This window comes from Pyrgilauda ruficollis, unplaced genomic scaffold (assembly GCF_017590135.1).
Source record: "Pyrgilauda ruficollis isolate IOZ18807 unplaced genomic scaffold, ASM1759013v1 scaffold57, whole genome shotgun sequence".
Taxonomy (NCBI): domain Eukaryota; kingdom Metazoa; phylum Chordata; class Aves; order Passeriformes; family Passeridae; genus Pyrgilauda; species Pyrgilauda ruficollis.
In genome coordinates, this window is record NW_024527377.1 from 6,364,887 (window position 1) to 6,388,339 (window position 23,453).

A 23,453-nucleotide genomic window follows, 5' to 3' on the forward strand; every position below is an offset into this window, starting at 1 on the left:
TTTTCAATGAACGTGTTTTTTATGTGATTGGTGTTGTCCCTCTCTGAACGCCTGTCAGCACAGCAGGATTCAGGTGAATGGCTCTGCTGAAGCTCACCTGGCAGCCAGCACAAATTCATGTGTGTTCCTGTGTTCAGCTCACCCCACCACCGTGTTCTCTCCTCTGCACACACTGATGCACACACTGCTGCCTGGGGCTGCCCCTTGCTGTCATTGTCCCAGCCTGCAGGGAGATCTGCAGGACAAATGCAGCGAAGCTCATTCTATCCTTCTACCAGCTAAGACAACATGGAGCAGAAAATTAAAATAGTATCATAACATTCATGGAATTCCCATCACACTGAGCCTGGCTGATAATGGGAGCAGATTAAACTGTGCAAAAAAAGTCCACAGCAGACTTTTCTGCCAGATTTCTTGAACTAACCTTCACACACAGCCTCAGAATGATATTTGCTGTTAAATCTTTTGTGTCTGCAGTAACAATGATCACTTACTGATTTTTTTTCTGACAAGTATTAAATAGTAAAAAGAGGAATGATGGCTACAATGTGTTCTAGTCAAGGGTGAGATAGAGTTGTAGATATCACAGAATCATAGAATAGTTTGGATTGGAAGTGACCTTTAAAGGTCACCTAGTTCAAGCCCCAAAGAAGAAATGCTATGCAGAGAAAGGTTCTATGCCCAGAGATTTATTGATACATTTTTTCAGGTGTGGTCCTGTCCTTTAAAACAAAGCTAGTTCCTAAGACTGTTCTGCTGCTTTTCTAGTTTGCAGACCCCAGTGCCTTCAGCCCATGGCATCCATTCAATTTACAGCAGCAGATGTGCAGTGTAAACCTGGTGTCCAGGCTTCCCCACAGAGCCAACAGACACCCACAGGAAGCAAGCTCAGCCCCACACCTTCATGGACAACAGCAGCAGCCTCTGAGGAACTGCAGGGGTCTCTCAAATCCAGGGAAGGCCAGGTAGCAATCTGATTCTGGCATAGGCTCATGCTAAGGAAAGGGACACTGTCAGGGACACCACAGAAATACACCTAGACCTGTATCTAGACTTTTGTCGATCCTTGGGTATCCACCAGTGTCTTTCAACAAGCAAGACAGCTCCATACAGGGTTTGTATCAGTCACAATGAGGCAGTGAGCTCTGAAAGCTGTGAGTTTGGATTTCACACTACATCTGAAGAGCTGTCTTAGAGCTTTAAACAGAAGTAAAAGCAGGACTGGAAACTTGTCCCTGAAAAAAAGCCAGATGCCCAAAATGCCACAAGGAAGACTTTTCAGATGCAGTGCTGACTCAGAAAAGGATTGGAGCTCTGAGTGAAGGCGCTGCCTTCAGTTTTGATCCCCAACACGCTCATCATCCGAGGCTCTGTATGTTCTCTAGATGTGTATGTATTCTGCCACCAGGGCGTTTGTTAAGATGGTAGGTGACGCCTATCAATGGTCCTCCGAGGGGCACAGGGGCTGAACACCCGCGACACAGCGAGCCCAGCAGCAGCGAGATGGAGCATCCCAGCCTGGTCCTGCTTCCTCGGGGACCCACACCCGCTGTGCCAGCATCGAGCTTCCAGGGGCTGCTGCAGCCGCCTCCTGCCCTCTCCCCTCCGTGCCCCGGGGGTGCTGGCGGCCTTCCCCTCCCCGCCGGGAGCCGCCGGCGCCGCTCTGCCGCCAGCCCGGAGCTCCGCGCCGCGGGGGGAACGCGGCCCCCGGCCGGGAGCGGGGGCAGAGCCGCGGCCCCGCCGCGCATCGCCCCTTCCCGCGGCGGGGCCGGGGCTCCCCCCGCCGCCGCGCCGCGCGGAGGGGCCGGCGGAGAGAGAGAGCCGCGGAAGTGCACTTGCTGCAGCCATTTCCTGCTCTTTGTGCGGGCGGCGCGGAGCATCCCCCGCGGAGCATCCCGCGGCGCCGGGCAGCGCACCCGCGGAGCGCAGGTGAGCGGGCGGGGGTGGGCGCGGGGCTGCGCGGGGGCTGCGCGGCTCCATCCCCTCATTCCCTCCCTCATTCCTTCCCTCCCTCCCTCCCCGGGGCAGTGCTCGCCGCCGAGCCCCATCTCCGCGGAGCCCCGGGCGGGCGGAGCGGGGCAGGTGCGGGCGCGGCGTGCGGCCCGGGATGTGCGGGATGTACGGGCCGGGATGTGCGGGATGTACGGGCCGGGATGTGCGGGATGTACGGGATGTATCCCACAATGCCCCGAGCTACCTGCGGCGCTCAGCCTGCCCGCAGCCGCCGCACGGCGCCGGGGAAAAAATAGCGCAAATCCCCCTTGTCCTCCCCCCGCCCCGCATCCCCAGCACGGGCAAGGGGCCGAGCCCCGGGCCCGCGGGCGCTGCAGGCCCCGCCGCAGCAGCGCAAGCCCGAGCCGGGGTGGCGGCGGTGCTGGAGAGCGGGGCGCGGGGAGGATGCTGATGATAGAAGGGCGGCCCCGGCCGGCTCTAGGAGCACCCGTGGCGTGGAAATATGGTGTTCCAGGAGGATGAGGGGGATGGAGGCAGCGCCGGCGTCAGAGGCAGCGCTGGGAATGAAGGGCTGGAGCGGCCGCAGGGTCGGGCTGTGCCGCGGGTCGCGGGCGGCGGAACCGCTCCCGCCCCGCCGGTGCCGCTGCCGGTGCCCGTGCGTGGGGCCGGGCAGCGCTCCTTTGTGCTCAACTTTGCCCCCGAAGCCGCTGGAAATGCCGCGTGCCAGCCGCATCCCAGCGGGCCCAGGGGGAGGGAGCGGGTGGATGGATTCCGCAGGAAATTTCCGTGGGTTGGGAGGACCGGGAAAGAACGAGGAGGAGAAGAAGAAGAAGAAGAAGAATCACACAGTCAACGCTCCCTGCTGCAGGAGAAGGGGGCAGGGGGCAGGGTTTGTGTGCTGTCAGGGGACGCTGCCAGCAGCGGAGCGTGGCCCCCTTTGCCATCTGCCGCTTCCCAAGGGGGGTTCCTGCCTGGGGGCTTTGGATCACAAAGGTCTCAAAGAATTAGGCTGAGTCGCTGAAGCCTCTGCACCCTCCTGCCCTGAGATACCGAAAGAAAAATCACCCTCATGATTTGTTTGGTGATGGTAGTCTGGGGTTACTCACAGAGATGGGGGACTAGCCCAGTGTTCTGGTGTCACAGCCATATAATTCTGTGCTAATTCCCTGCAAAAGAAAATTCTTCTTTCCTTTTCACTGTACAGTTGATTGTTATTAATGAAACCGAAGGGATAGGGGAATATCTTTCATTTTCTGACCAGGGTCTCTGGAGTAAAGCAGAATATGCTGAATTCATTTTCACTGAATTCAGTTTTGTTAACAAACAGTTATCGTCTTTGCATGAGAAATGGGTAGATTGGTTTTGGAAGATCAATAATTGGTCAGCTATTAACAATGCTGGCCTGTGTGATTTGGTTTCCCAAGAAGTGCTTTAACTGTCAGCAGTGGGTTGCTTATAAACTTGCTCTAAATTTCTCAACTCTGTTGGAAATGTAGTTTCATATACCTTTCTCCTTCCTTGACCCGCTTTCTTTGGCAACAAAAAAAAAATACTATTTAGTTATTCTAAAAGAAATAAATTCCAGGATAATTGTGTTGCTGAGAGACAAGGATGGTGCAAATGCTTGGAACTCAGCCCTAATGGGATGGCAGAAAACGTAGAGTGGAGATAGATGAAAACAGCTTCAGGAGTCATGCAGTTTGGCTTCCTTTTTTTGATGGGAAGGGTAATTTTATGGTTATTAACATCTGTGTCTGTGTAGAGCAGAGGCCCAGCTCTGCCAGCTTTACTCACTCTCCTCCTGACTGTGGTGGTGGTTGCAATTACGAGTCCTGTGCATTTTAGGCAGGAATCAAATTAAAGTTTTACACTGTGAAGTTATTTTTTACTAAATATGTGTTTATGACCAGGATCTTTTATCCTTCTGTTGCTGTCAGGCAGTGGGTACCAGAAACTTGGCTTTTATGCAACTGGCACTTGGTTCTGCTGGGTATTTGTTGGGCCAGGAGAGGGCCTGCCCACTGCTTTGGTTCTATATTTGGAGAAAGAGAGGGAAGCATTTTCACAGGGGTAAAACTAAATTCAGTGACTTTCCCAGGTTACCCAGGGGCTACGAATCAGAGCTGGAGAAGATTCTCAGATCCTCAGAGGTTGACCAGGTTTGTCCTCCTTCTCTACATTGCCACCACCCCAGCTAAAGTCTTTTTGCTGCTCGCCTCACCCCAGGCTCACAGGGTTGGACTCTGTCTGGGCAATTCCCATTTTTTCTTGCCTCCTTTCCTGCTCTTGGTGCCTACTACAGCACCAGTGTGAGTGTCTGCTGTAGGGGCAGGCAAGCTGAAAGTCCTAAACAGCCCATGCCACTTCCCCAGAGCTCTGAGCTGTGCAGCTTGGGAGCTGAACACACGTGCATGCAACACACTCATTATGGCCCTGCTTTTAAAAGTCTTTATTTTCCCCAAGCTGCTTGAACACCTTTGTGCTTCTCCCTACAAAGAGGGTGATGCTGCACCAATACTTCTGGGCAAGCATTTTGGTGGGGAAGGCAGGCCATGCCCTGCGAGTTCGGATGTGTGGGATGTCCATCCTTTCTCCTCAGAGCCTTGCTGTGCTGTCTGTGAGATCTGGTCCCCAGGCTCTGCCACAACACCCCTGTGTCAGGAACTCCTCCTTTCCATCCCCGCCTGGCTGGCTCCCTGCAGCTCCCCCAGGTCCTCTGTGGGATCATTTGGCTTTAGAAGGTGTGTGGGATGGCCAGAGGGGTTGCAGCTGAGCTGTGGGAAGGGGACAGAAAGTTTCTGCAGCAAATGAGCAGAAAGTGTGGGCAGCACTGCACCCATTAGCACCACTGCTTATGAGCAGAAGGGATGAACAGCTCAGTGCAGCATCCCTGCCTCGGGTTTCACTGGGGTGGGGTTGGTTTCTGCCAGGCTCACCTTCAGTTTTGCCAAAACATGTCGGACCGGAGGAACTTTGGTTTCTCTGACCTCGGAGCTGGGATCTGGAGGTGGCTCCTGGCAGCCTGTGAGGCCAGAGAGGCAGGATGTGCTTTGGGTGTGCAAGGGAGAGCCTCTCCCCATTGTGCCTGGGCTAGGACAGAGAAAATCCCTGTTCCTGACCCTCTGCTGTGCTGCTCCCTGCCTGGGTGGAGCCCAGCCCCATGGCACCTGTGCCCAAGCACTGTCACCAGAGCAGCACCACGGGCTGAGTGTCCTCTTCCCAGCACAGCCACCCCAAAGCCCAGGTGGTGGATGGCAGTTGAGGGTTTCTGATGAGTGTCCCCAGAGATCCCTGAACTCCCTGAGCTGGAGCTGCTGCCAGATGACCTCCCAGCTGTCCCCCTTGTCCCTGGACAGATGGATGGAGCTGGATTTACAGGACAGCCCCAGCGTGTCTGGTTAGAACCTTCTTTGCAGGAGGGCAGCACAGGTCTGGGGAGTGGGGCTTCACCTGCCATCCTCTCTGGGTGATCTGGGGTGATGACCCAGGTCTGCTGGCCCTGGACCAGGGCCCCTCTGTCACACACTCTGTCTGTGAGGCTGCTGTCTGTGGCAGTGTGCTGGGGACACCAGGCCCGGGGGAAGTCCTGGCTGACCACGCTGTTCCCTGTAGCTGCTGTTGGGTTCCTGGTTGGTCTTAAGAAAGGGTGGATTGGAAGCTGGAAGCCCCCATAAAAACTCATATTAAACCCTCAAAGTCTGTGTTTTTTCCAGCTGCATTTGAGTCCTTGCACTGCTCAGCCATGGCAAAGCATGGGGTGGGCTGGTGGCTGATTGCACCTCTCACTTGCAATGACCTGATGCATTCTTTTCTGTTCTTGTATTTCTGTACCCTTCCTCTCTGCCTGTTTGAGTGCAACATATTTAGGGTAGGGACTGGCTCAGCCTCCCAGGTGTGTGCCCTGCCTGGCACAGCAGGACCCTGATGCTGGATTTGGTACTCTTTCTCCTGGGGTGGCCCAAGCAGCAGCAGTAATTTTGTCCCTTGAGTTGCTGAGCTCTTTGGGTGTCACAGGGTTGTTGTGGGAGTGCCTTTGGTTACAGGAAACAGCACAAATGGCCTTAGAATTGGACTTAGAGAAAAATGGGGAATGAGGCCAAACAAACAGCCACAAAGCCCTCAAAGCTATGAAATGGAAAGTTTTACCTTCTGAAGCCTGAAGTGTGTAGTGAAGCATGAGTGGGTAGCCAGGAGTGTTGTTCTGGGATCCCAGTGGTGAGTCCTGAGGTGTTGCAGGATGGTGGGGGAGCGTGGTGGGCAGTTCTGTGTCCATCTGGGGCTGGGCAAGCTGAGCCTCCCCCCATGCAGAGCAGCCCAGGGAGCCCACAGGCAGGCAGGGAGGAAGCTGCAGAAATGTAATGTCTGGCTTTGACAGTTGCTACAATTTGTAACAGGAAACCATTTTACCAGACAGGGGTGAAGAAGGAAACAGAAATTTGAGTGTGGAGGGGAAAAGCTGCTTGAGATTTTGGTTATTTTCCAGGCACTCAATTAATGATGCTTCAGCTGCAGGTACAACCAAACCTGCTTCTCAGCTGCCAGGTGCCTTGGGGAGGCATTTGTGGAACAGGAATGAGTTTTGCCAGGCTCATAGTTATTCCTGCAGCCCACGATGATGAGGCACAGCTACAGACTCCTTCCCTCTTATGACCCACTGTGAATCCACCCCAGGAGTGCACCCTGTGCCTCCCCCTTGCTGGGTGCCTATCCATGGATGTGCCAAAGCCATTATCCTTTGTGCTCCCAGTGCTGGAAATAAAAAACAAACTTATTTTCTTGGAAGCAGTGGAGATGCTGTCGTGACCCAAGGAGCTGCTGTGGTTCTGCTGCTGCTTTATTTGGTGCTTGTGCAGACACTGCCAGAGCCTTGTGTCCTGCCTGCTACCGTGTCTGGCAAAAAAAGTTGCAAAAGCTTAGAGAAAAGCCAAAGAGATGATTAAAGGATTTGGAAACATGCTCTGTAATGAGGCAGGCAAAGAGCTTAGCTGGCTTGCAGGGTGTTGTATTGAAATGTGTGAGTATCTCAATGGGAACTTTGATTTAGGGAGCTTTACTGTCCTGCAGATCAGAGCAACGAAACTCAAAGGCTCACATTTCAAACTAGACAGGCTCTGAGTGAGGCAGGGAGCACTGGAGGGGGTGTGATTTTCTAATGGAATCAGGTGCCAATATTTAAATAATTCTCTCTCTCCAAATGTCTAAGTGCAGCAGGGTGTTTTCTGGGAGACACAGGCTCTAGGTCAGGCACAGCTATTGCACAGGATTAGGCATTAACTGGGGAAGCCCTGTGGCTCTGATTACACAAGGGCTCAGCCTGGGTGACAGCACCATCCCCCTGTGCCTGAGCATGCACAGCCAAGGTGAGTGGCAGGGGAGGCAGGGACACACAGGTTTGTTCTGTGCTTCCCACTGGGTGCCTGCCTGGGGTAAGCACCATGGAACTTTCAGAAATATTTCCCTTTGATTTTTTTTGTGTATTTATTTTCATTTTTGCAACTGGAGCTCTTGGCAGCTCCAGGACAGGCTGGGACTGGGCAGGGGGTGCCACGTCAGTGTTAAAAGTAGGGAAATTTAACAGCAACTTCTTTTTTTGCTGCCTGCAGTGCCACAGCTTTGCTTGCACAGCACTCAAGCCTTTCTAGTTCACGTCTGGGATTTAATGCAGTTGGTTATTTACAGTTTCCAGGGCTGTTCATGTGTGTGAGGAAAGCATGTGAGTGTCAGCATCCGTCATACTTCTCTAATCAAGCTGCTTCAGGAGATACTCTTGATAGCACCGCTTTGCATTTCGGGGCACACGCTTCCACCCGGGGCTGCTAAAGCTGCACTGCAGCACCCAGCTGTTCTGGCTGAGAGAGTTTTGCATAGAGTTAAGAGAGAAGTGCCTGGGTGGGTAGTTGTCTTTCTCTTATTCTGCATTCCTGCTCTGCTGTTGAATCGCAGGAGAGAGATGACAGAGAGATGTGGTATAATGCACAAGAGAAGGGAAAACATAAATTGGGATTTTGTCCCCTGCAATGCCAGCCAGTCGTGGCTCTGGTTTTGTCCTTTCCCACTCAGTGTCCAGCCTGCTGGCTGATTGTCTGGTCCGCTTATCACCCTCTCTTTTGCTTTGGATTTAGCAGGGGAGCTGAACACCCGCAGCCATGACGACTCACGTCACGCTCGAGGATGCCTTGTCCAACGTGGACTTGCTGGAGGAGCTGCCCCTGCCAGACCAGCAGCCATGCATCGAGCCTCCTCCCTCCTCCATCATGTACCAGGTACTTCATCTCCCCAAGGCACAGGGCAGGGAGGGCTGTTCCAGTGGCTCATGCAAAGCTTGGGGCCACACAGAGCTGTGAGAACCAGCTGCAAACATCCGGGGTTCAGCGTGTTGAAGGAAGCGTTCAGAACAGATCTGGCCACAAATCTGTTCCCAAGAACTTTAAAAGGAAGGCACCAGAGTTTGGTGAAAGGGACTTTTAAGGCCAAGTGAAAATGAGGACCAGAGTGCATGAATGGGTGGGAAGCAGGAGATAAGATTTGTGATAACAGCAGAAAGTTCTCAGCGATGTTTATTTGTGCACATATTTCTGTGCTTCCTTTCCGCGATCGTGCGTGCATCGAACTGAGTGGGCTCAAAGTCCTGCCTGGCTTTGGCTGGCCTGTGCCTCTAGCCCAGCTGGAGCTGCTGGCATGCAAGGGAGGGCAGCTGCTGGAACCACTTCTCTGCCCTGAACAGCTCAGATTTAGCTGCAGCTGCACTCACCAAGCAAAGCTTGGCAGGGGCCCAGGGCACGGCTCCCGCAGTGGGATGCCTCTGCTGCTCGGCCACCACACCCTGCCCTATAGCACACACCCAGGGTTAAATATAATGGGGGGTTCCTTTCTCCATCCTGCCACTCCTGAGTTCCTGGCTCACCCGTGGCAGTGTATAAATACACCAGCACTGTGATTTTTGTGCCTTGTATGCAGGGCTTTGGAATTGCAGCAGGTCAGACCCCAGGCTCATTCCAGAGCTTTGGTATCTCTATGGGTTATCAGACCCAAAGGTCATTCTGGGCTGTTTAAATTTCAGCTCTCCCTGAAAAATCTTGATGCAATTATTTGCTTATCTCTTCTTTCAATAAATTTTTATCCTTTGCTGGCTTGTGTCTCATGAGGGGCTCAGGGTCCAGCCTTATGGCACAGCCTCCTTTCAGGGTCATGAATTTGTGCACACAGCTGGGCCTAAAACTGGATCTGGAGACGTTGGCCAAGCCTGTTTCCTCATCATACTCAGTTTGTATGTAGCCCTTCCTCCTGCTAGCCAGAAATGCTCGTGCAATCTCAGCTTTTGTTGTCACACTGGTCACATGTGAGGTCCTGGAGGCACTAAGAAGAGTAGCCCTGTGGCCACAGGTCAGTGCTCCCAGCTTTCCTGCTCAGGAAATCAGTTACTGAGGTGAGTGTGGTTGCTGCAGTGCTGCTGTCATCACAAGGAGCAGCTCTGGGTGCTTGGGACCTCTGTCTGCCCTGCCCTGCAGCAGGTACCATCAGCCAGCCTTGGCAGAGGAAATCACCAAGCACAGGGCATGTGAAAGGCACTCCAGAGAGCCAGGGGAGCTGATTTTCCATCCCCAATCTGCCTCTGCAGTTTCTTGCTCCCCTGTCCCAACCCAGAACTGTATCACAGCTTCCAGAACAAATGTTTGTCCCAACAACTGTTTTTGCTTGCAAGAGCAACAGTAGCACTGATAATAGCACCTGGATGAGGGCTGACTTTCATATTTATGTTTTCCAGACAGCTCATTCCCTGCCCTTTCTCTGTGTTTATCCCTTGGCCTTCCTGCTGACAGGATGTGGTCTTCCCCTAGCAGCCAGGGCACAAACAGAAATTAATAAGGCTGCATCTGTCTTTGAGTTACCAAGCTAAAATCCCCAGAATAATTGCTCTAGCTTTTCTCTCTGGTGTGGCTGCTGTAAAGTTGGGCTTAATTCTGCAAGGATTGTAAATGTCAGTCTTGACTGCCATATTTCCACACATATTCCCTGCAGGACAACCATGTGTGATTCCAAAGCATCTCAGGGTGTGTGTATGTATGAAACTACTTCAGACCTAGAGGTGCAGCACCTCAAATAGATCACAAGCTCCTCCCATGCCCCAGGAACCCTTCTAATTCTGCTTTTTGCCAGCACATCCCATGTTAGGCTGTACCAGGTGAGCAAACAACCAGCTGTGTTTAATCCCCATCTCTCTGTTTTGCCCACAGGCTAATTTTGACACAAACTTTGAAGACAGGAATGCCTTTGTGACAGGCATTGCCAGGTACATCGAGCAGGCCACGGTGCACTCCAGCATGGTGAGTCCCCCAGCACTGTCCCCAGGCTGCTGAGCCCCCAGTGCGTGCCCTGTCCCACCAGCACCCCTCTGTCTTTCAGAATGAGATGCTGGAAGAAGGCCACGAGTACGCCGTGATGCTCTACACGTGGAGGAGCTGCTCACGAGCCATCCCTCAGGTAGTCAAGCCCTTCCCAGGCAGGGGTGCTCCCAGAGCACCTCTTTGGTTTTGTCTTGAGTGTGGGTTAGTTTGGAGTGGAGACAGAAGAGCAGGAAAAGCAAAGCCAACTAAAGCAGACCCAGCCATGAGGAGATTGCTGCTGTGGATTGGGTATTTTGTATTTGCTGCTGTGCTGCTGTTGCCTCCCTGGCTACTCCAGCAAAAGGCTGTGGCTAAGCTGATGGCAAGACTGCACTACAAATCATGTGGTGTAGTGTCCTCCCTGAGACATTTGTGCCTCTCTGAGCAGATTGTGGGTCCCTGCCCCTTCCCCCTGTGCTCCCCTCAGGCTCCTGCAGTGCTGTGTGTGATGGGGGAGCAGGGAATGCCATGGCAGAGGGTTCAGTTACACCTTGACCAGGTTTGATCTTGCAGTGACCCCTGTGCTTTGCCTTGGGGCACATGGATGTGGCCAGGGAGGTGCTGTGATGGCCCCCCAATCTCCCTGCTTGGTCAGGTGCAGCTCCCTGCTGCAGCAGAGACTGTGGCTTCACAGGTGAGAAACAAAGCCTGCACCTGGGTGTGCACCACTCCTCCCACCCCCACTGCATCCTCGTGGCCATTGGTGCATGGTGGATTCTCAGGACAAGGCTTTGCTGATCCCTGTGAGTCCCTTCCAGCTCAGAATATTGTGTGATTCTGTGGTACTGCCTAACTGCAGTGTGGGACAGCAGGGCAGGGGCATTAGATTACCCACTGCAGGGAGGGCAGGGCTCCTTTGGCATCAGGCTGGCTGATGTGTCCTCCCATGCCCTGAGAGTCAGCTGCTGGGTTACTGAATGTGCACCAGAGCTGTCAGCCCCATCACAGCCTTCTGGGAGCAACAGCTGCAAACAAAACCAGAGGAGGGCAGCAGGATGCCCTGGGCAGCTGGTGTTTTCCCTGTGCGTTTGATAATGACTCCAAGTAACTGCTTTGGAAGTGAGATGGATGACAACTGAGTAAGTCCTTAAATTTAGCTTCCCAGGAGCTCAGTGACAGTGACTCAGTTCACTGCTGTCAGCCACAGACACGCCCAGTGATTTTTAATGGATCTTCAACAGAACCAGAATAATCCCAGCGTGGCTCTGGCAGAGCTGTAACCTGGTGCTTTGTGTGTCTTGCAACACATATCTCAGATAACTTCATGCTAGAATATTATACAGCAGCTCCAGACTCCATGCTTGTGTTCCATGCCAGACAAATGCATTAGAAAACTTTTATCCCCCAGAGTCAGGATTGTGCCTTTTTTACAATGCGTGGAGAGAATTTCAGATCTGGAATATTCCCTTTTGCTTTCACCTGTTGTATTGAGAACCAACCCCTTCTCAGGTCCCTCTGTTGTCTTTGGGTGGGGACAGGAGTCCATGTGAAGCAAGAAGATGGTGCCACAGTGACCCACAGCTGGCTTAGAAGCTGATGCTGACACAGATGGTTTTCTTTGCAATGCAGGTGAAATGTAACGAACAGCCAAACCGAGTGGAGATTTATGAGAAAACAGTGGAAGTGCTGGAGCCAGAAGTCACCAAGCTTATGAAGTTCATGTATTTTCAGGTAAGTGATCAAGGAGAGAGGCAAAAATAATCTATTTACTTTGGTGCTGACATCCCAAGCAGGACTGTGCTATTTTTGCCTGCCAGGACAGCCCCCAGTAGCTCTCCCTTGCAGCCACCTCAGCAGAAACCTGAGACCTGTGTGAAGGAAAATCTGTGTGTCCCTTGCTCAGCCCCAAAATCTTCTATACAGGTTGGGAAAGAGCACACCTCAGCCCTTCAAGGCCATGGAGACCCAGAGTCCCCACTGTTTGGAGCTAAGGGTGTCACAGGCTCCTGTTTTTTGGGGATGTTGGCTGATGTGGAGAGCTGATTCTCCATTGCCATGAGGCAGTCACAGCTGCTGTGGGCTCCCCATCACCACTGCATTATAACCAGCTGCAGCTGAGTTTCACAATCATTTTTAGGTTTTATATCCTGTAAGGCCTTTATGTCCCACCTAAAAACTGCAGCCTGATTTTGCAGAGCACCCCACACCTGGGGCAGGTGCAGCTGAAGAGTTTGAGCCCCTTTCTCCTCTCACGCTCCCCTGAGTGTGCTTGTCAGCAGTGATTTGTAAGAATGCTTCATTGCATGGGAACAGCAGAGAGGAACCTCAGACCCTCCATCCCAAGCCAAAAAATGCTTTATTTAAAGGAGCTGGTGGGGTGGAGGGTGTTCCCCTGGTGGTGCGTGACCCTGTGCCCCTGTCCTGCAGCGCAAGGCCATCGAGCGGTTCTGCAGCGAGGTGAAGCGCCTGTGCCACGCTGAGAGGAGGAAGGACTTCGTGTCTGAGGCCTATCTCCTCACTCTGGGCAAGTTCATCAACATGTTTGCTGTCCTGGATGAGCTGAAGAACATGAAGTGCAGTGTGAAAAATGATCATTCTGCTTACAAAAGGTGAGAGGGGACAAAGTGGCAGGAATGGGGACAGGACTGTGCCTCGTCTGACCAGCAGTGAGGGCAGGAGGACATCAGGGCTGAAGATGGGATTTCTGTGCTGTCCAGGCTCTCTTTGTGAATTTATCCCAATCTCTGAGCCCTGTTGTGTTTCAATTCCCTCTTGGTGAATAGAGTTGTGATGCTCTATTCTATAGGGGGGTCTGAGGCTGCAGCGTTGCTGCAGGTCAGACAGGGAAGGTGGGTGGTGACAGTCTCACATTGGCTGAGTGACCCTTGGTGATGGTGGATTTGTCCCTTCCAGAGCTGCCCAGTTCCTGAGGAAGATGGCAGACCCCCAGTCCATCCAGGAGTCTCAGAACCTCTCCATGTTCCTGGCAAACCACAACCGCATCACTCAGGCAGGTCCCTTTCTCTGAGCCACTGAACCTTTCATGGGTAGAGAGGAGCGGTGACCTTGCTGAGGCTGACAGCACCTCAGACCAGGCTGTGGCAGCAGCTGTTGGGTCTTTGGCTCTGGTGGTCTTTTGGTCAGGCTGTGTAATTCTAGCAGTGTCTCCTCATGTGTCATCCTGGGTGGCTCTGGAGGTCTCCATGTGAAGACAAAGATCAAGGTCTAAAAGATGTAAGAAGAGGAAAGGAGGAAAAGTTTCTGCTAGAACTCCATCCCCTGCAGCTGCATGGGGACTGCAGCTCAGCCCCCATGGCCCTCCACACTTCACAGGCTCCACTGGTTCTGCTAACTAGTTAAAATATCACAGAGACAGGAGTCAGACAGTCTGCTCAGAGTCACCCCCCTTTGCATCTCATTGTCTGATGTTTGGGTGTTGTGATCAGTCTGAAGAATTGTCCTGCAAAGGAAGGTTGTTTTTTCCAGGTAGTACCATGAGCTCAGTCTTCTGCTAGTAAACTTAAGAAAACCACACAAATGAGCTTTGAAGGAACCTCTTATTTTTTTACTCTTAGTCCTCAAAATGTTTCCTGCCTGGTTTCTGCTGTTCCTCTGCCTACGTGGATAATGTGGTTTCTTTGTGTTTCAGTGTCTGCACCAACAACTAGAGGTTATCCCCGGCTATGAGGAGTTGCTGGCTGATATTGTCAACATCTGTGTGGATTACTATGAAAACAAGATGTATCTCACCCCCAGTGAGAAGCACATGCTCTTAAAGGTGAGGTTGGGCCATGCTTGTGGGGCTGGTGCTTGCATAGAGTCACTGTTGTTTTAGTAAAGTGAAATTCACTCCTAGGACAACACCTCTCTTCAGTTTCTTGATTTTTTTGCTCTTTTGGGCTGGCATGCATCCCTTTTCTGCAGAGACAGTGCCCAGCACACGGAGGGTGAGAGCACTGGTGGGTGCCCTACATCCTCCAAGGCTGGAAGGGGTTTTTCTGTTGTGCACAGAAGTGCAGGATCGTGGGCTTGACCTATGTAACTGCAGAGGACGTTGTAAAATCACCACCAACTTTGTAACCCAGAATTTTCTCCTTGATGCCCATTCCCAGCAATAATTCCCTGCAGAAGACAGATGCTCCCAGGTTTGTTTTTCTGGCTGTAAAGAGTTCTCAAGATAAACATGCCAAAATATCCCTTTATTTGGTGTATTTGTCCTTGCTGTCAGTCAGTTATTGGCAATGATTGCAGTCATTATTACCATGAAAACTTCATTACAATGGTGTGAGTCAGCTCACGTTCTCTGAAGTGTGGGGAGTTTCACTCTCTGTAATGATTTGTACTGAATTAATGACAGGGGGGGAAAAATCAGTTCAGGAGATTATTTTAAATTCTTCTCCAGGAGTAAACTTTTGCCTTCAGATGGAGAAAACTTTTGGGTTGTTGTTATGTGGGGAGAGGAGGAACAAATAACCAAGGGAAGCATCCTGTGTTTTTGCACACAATTCATTGTGTGCCCTCTGCCTACCATGTGCCACCTGGCAGATACAGGCATATTTTAAACATTTCCTCATGAGGATCAGGTGGTGAAAAGGAACCTGAAATGGTCTTTCCTCATGCTGAGTGGTGGAGAACTGTCTTTGACATGTGCTGCTGACTTCATGCTGATGAAACCTTGCCTTTCCATCTTCTCCAGGTGATGGGGTTTGGCCTGTATCTCATGGATGGGAATGTCAGCAACATTTACAAGCTGGATGCCAAGAAGAGAATCAACCTTAGCAAAATAGACAAATTCTTCAAGGTCAGTGAGCTGTCTGTGTGAGGCTGGTGTCTACTGCAGACCAGTGGATTAGCAGCCTGTACCACTGCACGTGCTGCTAGCAAAAAACAACCGCAGGAATCACTTACAGGTCCAAAAACCCCAAGGGTTGAGAAGCTATCTAGGCCAAAGGCTGAGGAGGGAATTGCTGTGAGCAGGCCTGGGCACAGAGCTGCAGCAGGGGTGAGGGGAGCAGAGCTGAGCCTGCAGGGCTGTGGATGCACAGCAGCGCTGGGCTGGCTCTGCAGTGGGAGCTGCAGCTCTGGCTGCTTCCTGCCAGGGCCCAGAGGATGGAGAGGCTGTTTCATGGGAGGATGTACCTGACTGACATGGCTTCTGTCTCTTTGCACATTCCTGAGGCAGGTTTGCAGTCTCTGTGGTTTCAGGCCACCAGCAAACCTGGCTGGTTTGCTGAGGTCTGTGTGGGTGATGGTTCTGCTTCTCCTTCCCTCTGCAAGCTGCTGAGCTGAGGGACAGAGGACGCAGCTGGCAGTTTTATTTTATGTATAAATTGTGCTCCCTGTAGCACAGGAAAACCTTTTGGGGGAGTTTGTGTCAACTGGGACTTGGAGGTGCCCAGTGAGATCTTCAAAGGGTCACTCTGTTGTTTGATGAACTGTTTTTGTCTGGTCTGAGATGTGGATTTTGGGGAAAGGCCCGTGAAGCCTGGGTGCTCCCAGTGGCAGGATGGGAAGCAGCCACACAACCTCTCCCTGCTGAAGCACATCTGACCATGTTCTGATCCACAGCTGGAGGCCAGGCTGCACTGCCCTGGGACCACTCAGCACAGGAAAGGTTTGGGATAACCCTGATGCTGGAGAGGAGGGCTGAGAGCCCACACAGCATCTCAGGGAAGGTGGTGCCTCCTTCCCACTGCTTCTGGGCACAGGCTGGGACTGGGAGGCATTTGGGTTTGGAGCTGTAGGAGGCATGGTGGGATCTAGCAGAAGACAAATGAGTTGGTGGCAAAGAGCAGGAGGACAGCAGAAGAATCTCCCAGATGGAGCAGATGGAGTCCTTCCTGAGTCCTTTATTAATCTTTCCTCTGAGATGGAAAGATTAGTTTCTGTTACCAAGACTTGCTCCAGATCAGGGAAAATGAGAAGGTGGTGATTTGTGGGAGGGCACAGAGGGCTCCTTCCCCTCAGTCTTCCAGCACAGTGGATTCTCCCTGGTACTTCCCCCACTGGTGGGGTGAGGAGCCTGGGTGAGGAGATTGGTTGTGGTGTTGGATAGAGGATGTCTCCCTGCTTATTGCCCCGAGGTTCAGTTTATGGGTGATGTGCTGAGTGTGTGCAGGGGAGGGAAGAGGTGAGCCCAGGCTTGATGGAAGGTTGGGGTGCCTCCTCCCCTGAGCGAATGGGGAACTGTTCACCCCAATTTGTACCATTTCCTGGGGACAGCCCTGAGAGAGAGAGCCACAGGCACCATTACCTTATGGACAGGGCAATGGTGAGGTGTTTAAAAAACCTCCCATCACTGGGGACACTGCTCTGCAAAGGTGATTTATCACATCATTCTTTAGAGTCTTCTGGGTTTTCCCTGATTCAGCTTTTGCTAATTCAACTAAATCTCTAAATCAAGCCTTCAGTGTAGTCTGTAGAGTTTGGTCATCTTGGTGCATTCAGACAGATTTGCTGCTCATTGCAAAGTGCTGTGGGTCATCAGAGAATGAGGTAAAAAACCTTCCATTGCATGGAGTAACTTTCTCTTTTTCAGCTTGGTTTCCATTTGCACTTCTCCAGCATCTACTGTGGTCTCACCTAATCAGAAAAGTACCACTCCAAACTAGCAGATCTCAATGAGGAAAGACCAACTGCTCCTTCACTACGTCTGCTTATTGCCTTCTGATTAAATTTCTAGTGGATTGCCCAGGAATTTGAGTAGTGAAAATGAACTTCATTTAAACCTTTTATGGAAGTGCCGGTGGGAATCCTTGATGACAGCATTACACATCCTGTGCACAACTCAGCCTGAGAAGAGAAGTGTGTGATAATAGGACAGGGAATTTGCCCCCATCTTCCCTGAATTTTGGGGCAAGGTTTTTTCTAGCTGGGTGAAGTTAAAGCTTCATATTTTGTTGATAAGCTGTCCTTGGTTGGATTTTGTTTGCAGGTGGAAGTTTAGTGAAGGAGGGACATGTCTGATCTTGAGGTATCTTCAGAGCACTTGGAATTTATTTCCCATCCAAAACCTTCTGAGATGTGAAGGGCAAGCAGAGCCATGTGTCTTTCTCTTCATGGAGAAGTTTTAAGACACTCACAAGCAACCACAGTGCTGAGTCCCTGGGGAAAGCTGACACCTTCCTGGGTGTCCAAAATAGCAACATGTTGGCTTTTCATTCCTCTGATCTCTTGGAGAATTAGGCTGGGAGACAATAAGGCCTGCTCAGGACCACACTTCTCTCTTTTTGTTGTAAGAAGAGCCTTTCCTCTGGCTGGTTACAGCACTGAACCATTCTGGCTATAACCAGCCTGGTAGCAGTGAGCCCAGGGCTCCAGACCATGCAGAGGGAGTGATTTCCTCTCACAGAAAGCCTTGTGATTGTTGTCAGTCATTTCCTAGGTGAGAAATGACCCTGGGTCCAGGTTTGCACTTTGCTTCAAACATCCTGACACTTTGCAAAGCTTCAGAGGTGCAGTATTCCTTTTTGGAGTCCCTTGTGTTGTGCTGGGGCCAGGCTCTCTCTCTTTCTCTCTCTTTCTCTCTCTCTGCCATGTTTCAACCATCTTTTGTTTTCTTTTCCAGCAGCTGCAGGTGGTTCCTTTATTCGGCGATATGCAGATAGAACTGGCCAGATACATTAAGACCAGTGCTCACTATGAGGAGAACAAATCCAAGTGAGTGCCTGCCATAATGTCTCTTGGCTTCTGTGTGTGTCCTGAGGGCCGTGGGGCCGCAGCCCCTGGGTGTGCGAGGCCTGTGCCCGTGTGTGTCCCCGTGAGGCGTGAGTCTGGCGTGCCAGCTCTGTGTGCCCGCGTGTCCCTCCCTGTCCCTGCATGGGGAGATGTCCTCAGCGGCCCTGGGGGTGCAGCCAGCTCCCAAGCTCTGTGTAGCCATCCCCTGGGAGCAGGCAGGGCTGGGAGGGGGCTGGCAGCGAGGCAGGAGGAAGGAAGGGTGGCTGGTGCGTGGACTGGGGCAGCGCCGAGTGCGTGCGAGCGGTGTGAGTGTGAGCGGTGTCCCTGCTCTGGGGAGATTTTAATCCACAGTTTGCACCCCAAGGACAAAATCCTCCAGAGCATGAACACAGCAGTGGATCTCTGCAGTAGCCAGGGTGTCTCCTCTAGCTCAGGCAGGGTTCATGAAGAAGGATGGCAGCCGTAAGGATTGACTCAGAGGCTCAGACACTCTAGAAATTAATGAACTGGAAAAGGCTGCATGTGGCACTAACAACTGGATGTGGCTCTCAGTGCTCTGGTGTACTTGACGGGGTGATGATCAGTCAAAGGTTGGACTTGATGATCTTGATGATTCTATGATTGTGGATATTGTGGGAGAAGAGCAGGAGTGGAGAGCTCAGGAGCGGCCTGGGCTCACGGGCAGTTTGCTGCTGCCATCAGATGAATCCACAGACGTTGTTTCAGTCACAGCAGGCACGTGAGAGGCCCCACTTGTGTTTGTAGCTTTGCATCACGTCAGTGATTATCAGGAGAATCATTGTTAGGTATGGATGTCCTTGGAATAAGGTTTGCAGCCCCTTGTGAGCACAGCCTGTCTGAGCTGTGCCTGGCTGTCGTGGTGGGTGGCAGCCAGGTTTGCAGCAGGCAGTGCCTTCCACCTGTAGGACTGTCTTGGGTGGAAATCACATTTCTCTGGTGTCTGTGAGGAGCAGCCAGGCTGGGCTGTCTCTTCAGCAGGACAGGAACTAACCTGCAGTGTCATGGCTTCTGTTTGCTCGTCCCCCTCCACCCCGGAGGGTCTGGCTTCTCTGCCTGCCAGGAGCAGCCCTCCTCCCCTGCCTTCCCAAAAACTGGTTGAAAAGTGCCCATTAATTGTTCAGGAGAGGTTTGAAAACAACATGGCAAAACTCCTGAGCCAAAAGTTTTCAATTAAAATTGGGGGGGAAAAAACAAGAAAAAAAATATTCTGTGTAATGTGAATTTAAAGAATATTTTTGAAAACTCTTTTTAAAAAAGTGAAAAATTTTCTGAAGATTTGCTCCTTTTTATCCCAAATCATTCAGAAAGCACATTTCAACGAAACATGCATCAGCAGCATTCCTCATTTTCTCATCTCAAAACCGAGGTAGCTCATGGGCTGTTTTACCTATGCACAATTTTAATGTCTGTCTTTGAAATCTGTCTCACCAGGTCTGTGTGCCGTGCCGTACTAACCAATGTTTCTTCCTCACTCACTTGCCTTCCCAGCAAATTGCATGGGACTCCCAGCTCTAACTCTGCCCAGGTGCTTCCATGTAATCCCCATTTCTTACTAATACTGTTTTTGTCACTTTCTCTCCCTCCTTGTCTCCGTGCAAGTGGAATTAATTGGTGTTTTTCCCGCATGGTGCTTTGTTTCTGCCCTGTGGAGTAGGTTGTGTGTGGCAGGGAGGGCTGGGGCAGCCCGGGCCAGTCCTGCTAACCTGCCCCTTGTCCAGTGGGCAGCACGTGGAAACGGGTAAGAAACAAACTGGGGACTGGGGGAGGATGGATTTCACAAGGGATGATGTGGCCCAGCATTTCCAGATCCTTCTACCACCACAAATACTGGCAACAAGTGCAGTTAAATGTAGGGATAAGTGTAGGTCCATATCAGGGGCAGGTTTCTCACTTTCCTTTTGTATGGGCAGCCTAAATTGGAGAACAGGACTATCACAAGGTGGACAGTCATTCAGGGGGAAAAAAATTATAATCTGAACTTCTACATTGTGATGACAGAGTGAGACATGGTAATCTCACTGATGGACAATTGGTTTCACAAAACATTTTGGTGGAGCCATTCTGGTTCTATATCTGGGGCTAATACATTACAGGGCGAAAGGAGATATTAAATTAAATAGACCTGGTTTGTTCCATTCCTTCAAACAACTGTGCCTTTGGTTGCCTTTTTTTAGGATGACATTACACTGTTGCATTGTACATGTGGCTCAATGCAAATGAAAATCTAGTTCAGGTAATCATATTCTGTTCATAATTTTTACTCAGAGTTGTTGACTGAGCTGGTAGCATGAGCCAAAACCAAAAACAATGGGAGGGCTAGTTCTTTGCAGAGTTTTTCTTTGCAGGAGAAGGCAGCACAACCCAGACCTGGAGGGAGAACCTTTAAGGGGATGGTTATTCTTAGGCTTAGCTGAAAGGATGCAAACGATGCAGGTCTTTGAAATTCATCTTTCCCTGAAAGCTTGTCCTGTGATGGCCTGGAAAATTGCCATCTCTGCCCTTGGGGTAGGTGAGCCCACATGGAGAGCAGCCTTCAGGGTGGATGGAGCAGACACATTCAGGCTGAGAGGTGAGGCAAATGTCCCCATCCAGCTGTGTGAGACCACTCTGGACGACCCCACACACCAGAGAGACGACACGGGCTGACATTTGCCATGAGGGTGGCGTGCCTGGAGCACGTTGAGGCGGAGAGAGCAGCTGTCCCTGGGCTGTCTTGAGTGGAAGCTGTCTCCTGTCCTTGACACCATTGCTCTTTTTCCCAGGTGGACGTGCACTCAGAGCAGCATCAGCCCCCAGTACAACATCTGTGAGCAGATGGTGCAGATCCGGGACGACCACATCCGCTTCATCTCGGAGCTCGCGCGCTACAGCAACAGCGAGGTGGGTACAGCTGCACCCCTGCAGCCAGGGCTGAGGGGCACTGCTGGAACCTGCCTGGGGAGAATTTCAGACTCCCTGTGCTGACAGGCACCGACCCCAGGAGAGCACTGCGTTTGACCTGAGGCCGTGGAGAAGGCTTCCAAAATGGAATTATAGAACTGGGGTTATGGGTGTGGAGTTTGAAAGAAGTGTGTGATATCACGTGGTGGAAAACTTAAGAGTTGAAGGTTTAGAATACAGTAATATATACAGCAAGATGGAGGTTTTAGGGCAGAGGCTGGTCCTTCTTCTTTACCTTCTTCTTCACCTTTTTCTCCATGGGTTTGGGTGGGTTTGTGTAATTGGATAAAAATGTCTGTATTGTGGGCCATGGGTGGTTGGTTATTGGGTTAAAAGTAAAAATAATCTAGGTGTCATTTCTTAATTGGACAGTTTATCCTTAAAAGGCCTTGTAGAAAGAGAGATACATCTCCATTTTTAGCTTGTTAGAATTAAATGCTACAGAACTCATAGTTTGTGGGACTGTAACATAGATAAGAACTAATAAACATCTGAGTCTTAACAAGAAATACCATCTCACACATTTAATCCTGACCTTGGCAAAAAGAAGCAAAGAATCCATTAGTGGACAAGCCTGGGACAGAGCAATCTGGAAGGACCATGGTCTGTCACAGATGTACAGCAAGGAGGGATGAAGGACATGGGTGGAACACACCACTGTTGATGCAGAAATAAAAAAGCAATTTATGATAGGCTCCTGCAGGTAAAAATCATGTGCACCAGGAGATCTACAGCAACAGCTTCGGCTCCTTGACCACAGCTTTGTGAAAATAAGCAGAAGAAAACCCTGGCAACTGAATGTTTATAATCAGGCAAAAGTCAGAACACCAATGACTTGCAAATAGGGCTTTTCAATTACACAGGCCTATCAGTCAGGGCTTTGAGGAAAGTTCACGAAGGCATCTCTGTTCTCTTCATTACTGAATGCCAGTGCCCTCTCTGATGCCATTGGGACTGCTTTTTGCACGTGTGATCCTCATTCATCAGTGTCAGTTTAACAAATCGTAGCATTCTCAGGCGCTTCTTTTTTGGCATTTGGAAGAGCTTATTTGAACTTTAATCAGTAAAGGATTCTCAAGGATTTCAGTAGTATTAGACCATTGAAAAAGAATGGGAAAGTGGAATAAAAACCATTATTTATTTGCTCTGAGATGACAGGTCTCATTTTTTTTTTTTTTGTAGGGAATAATTTGACTGCCTGTGTAAAAAGAGCCTTGGCAAGGTCCTTTTCCCTGAGGGACAGTATATGCTGTACTCAATTCTAGCTTGGTCATAAGGTCAGGAATTCATTTCAGGCAGGATTTGGGAGAGAAATCTATTGACTGAGTGAAGCCCCTGCAGCAAGTTGCTCATTGTAGCACGATGCGATTTCTTCCAGGTGGTCACTGGCTCAGGCCTGGACAGCCAGAAGTCGGATGAGGAGTACAGGGAGCTCTTTGACCTGGCTTTACGGGGTCTGCAGCTGCTGTCCAAGTGGAGTGCCCACGTCATGGAAGTGGTGAGTGCATCCCTGCATCACTGAAAGCAGTTTGGGATGAGTCTAGGAGCAACTAAAACTAATTCAAATGATGATGGAATTTCTTAATTTGCAAAGTTTTGACCACATCTTAACACAAGTTCATGGCTGTCAAATGCCTGGTATGACTGGCAGCCTCCCAGATAAAGAAAACTAATTAACTAAGTGATAATAAAGCCAAGAATGTCAAACTGTAGTGATGTCTAGAGAATGGTTTTTTGGCATATGGCCTAATTCAGTCTTTCTAGCCCATCTTCTTCCTCATTGCAATGTTGACGTGGTCTCTTTCCATCTTCTAGTACTCTTGGAAGCTGGTTCATCCCACAGATAAATTCTGTAACAAGGATTGCCCAGGAACAGCTGAAGAATATGAGAGAGCCACCCGGTACAACTACACCAGTGAGGAGAAGTTTGCCTTTGTGGAAGTAGGTGCCACTTGCGCGAGAGTCAGAGCCAGTCCAGGCTGGTTTCCTGTCCATGTTCCTCAGGCCAGGGAAAGAGAATGGAAGAGTGTTCTCCCCATACTCTGCCAGTTCCTCATCCCTGTGACCCCTGTTACGGGATTAAGGGTCCCCACATCCCTTAATCTGGCCTTTAAATTGCCCCTGGCCAGCACTGGCTCTGTCATGGAGCCAGCTGATGTTGGTTTTATTGGACATGGGGGGAACATGAGAAGCTGCTTCCAGTAGCCTCTCACAGAAGTCACCCCTGTGGACTCCTGCTCCCAAAATATTGCCACACAAACCCAGAACAGGGGGTATTGCAGAGCAGTGTGATCTGGAGCAAGAGCAGCAGCTGCATCCAGGAGCTGTGCAAACTCAAGAGATGCTCAGCCAGTCCCCAGGACATATCAACTCTCAGCCTGGCTGTCTGTGAACAGTGGGAACAGTCCTCTGAGCCAGGCTCTGGGAGGCCCTCACCTTCCTCCTGCCTTACACAGTCCAGGGTGGAACAGGTGGTTCCTCCACTGTGCTGTTGGGCAGGGAAGGCTGTGCCCTGTGCAGATGCAGCTCTGTGCAAGC

The 23,453-nt window shown here is 51.0% G+C and overlaps 1 protein-coding gene across 1 annotated transcript in view; it reads left to right on the top strand.

Annotated features, from left to right (window-relative positions):
- The first annotated feature begins 1,886 nt into the window (after positions 1 to 1,886).
- The window catches only part of CYFIP2 (cytoplasmic FMR1 interacting protein 2), a 45,872-nt gene continuing 24,305 nt past the window's right edge, over positions 1,887 to 23,453 (top strand). Inside the window, exons 1-13 of the mRNA XM_041481946.1 lie at positions 1,887 to 1,929; positions 8,079 to 8,216; positions 10,188 to 10,277; positions 10,357 to 10,434; positions 11,907 to 12,008; positions 12,705 to 12,886; positions 13,191 to 13,287; positions 13,927 to 14,055; positions 14,974 to 15,078; positions 17,845 to 17,936; positions 20,738 to 20,855; positions 22,294 to 22,413; positions 22,731 to 22,856. Of these exons, the coding sequence (XP_041337880.1) occupies positions 8,100 to 8,216; positions 10,188 to 10,277; positions 10,357 to 10,434; positions 11,907 to 12,008; positions 12,705 to 12,886; positions 13,191 to 13,287; positions 13,927 to 14,055; positions 14,974 to 15,078; positions 17,845 to 17,936; positions 20,738 to 20,855; positions 22,294 to 22,413; positions 22,731 to 22,856 (1,356 nt within the window). The 5' untranslated portion in view covers positions 1,887 to 1,929; positions 8,079 to 8,099. The remainder of the gene's footprint in view (positions 1,930 to 8,078; positions 8,217 to 10,187; positions 10,278 to 10,356; positions 10,435 to 11,906; positions 12,009 to 12,704; positions 12,887 to 13,190; positions 13,288 to 13,926; positions 14,056 to 14,973; positions 15,079 to 17,844; positions 17,937 to 20,737; positions 20,856 to 22,293; positions 22,414 to 22,730; positions 22,857 to 23,453) is intronic.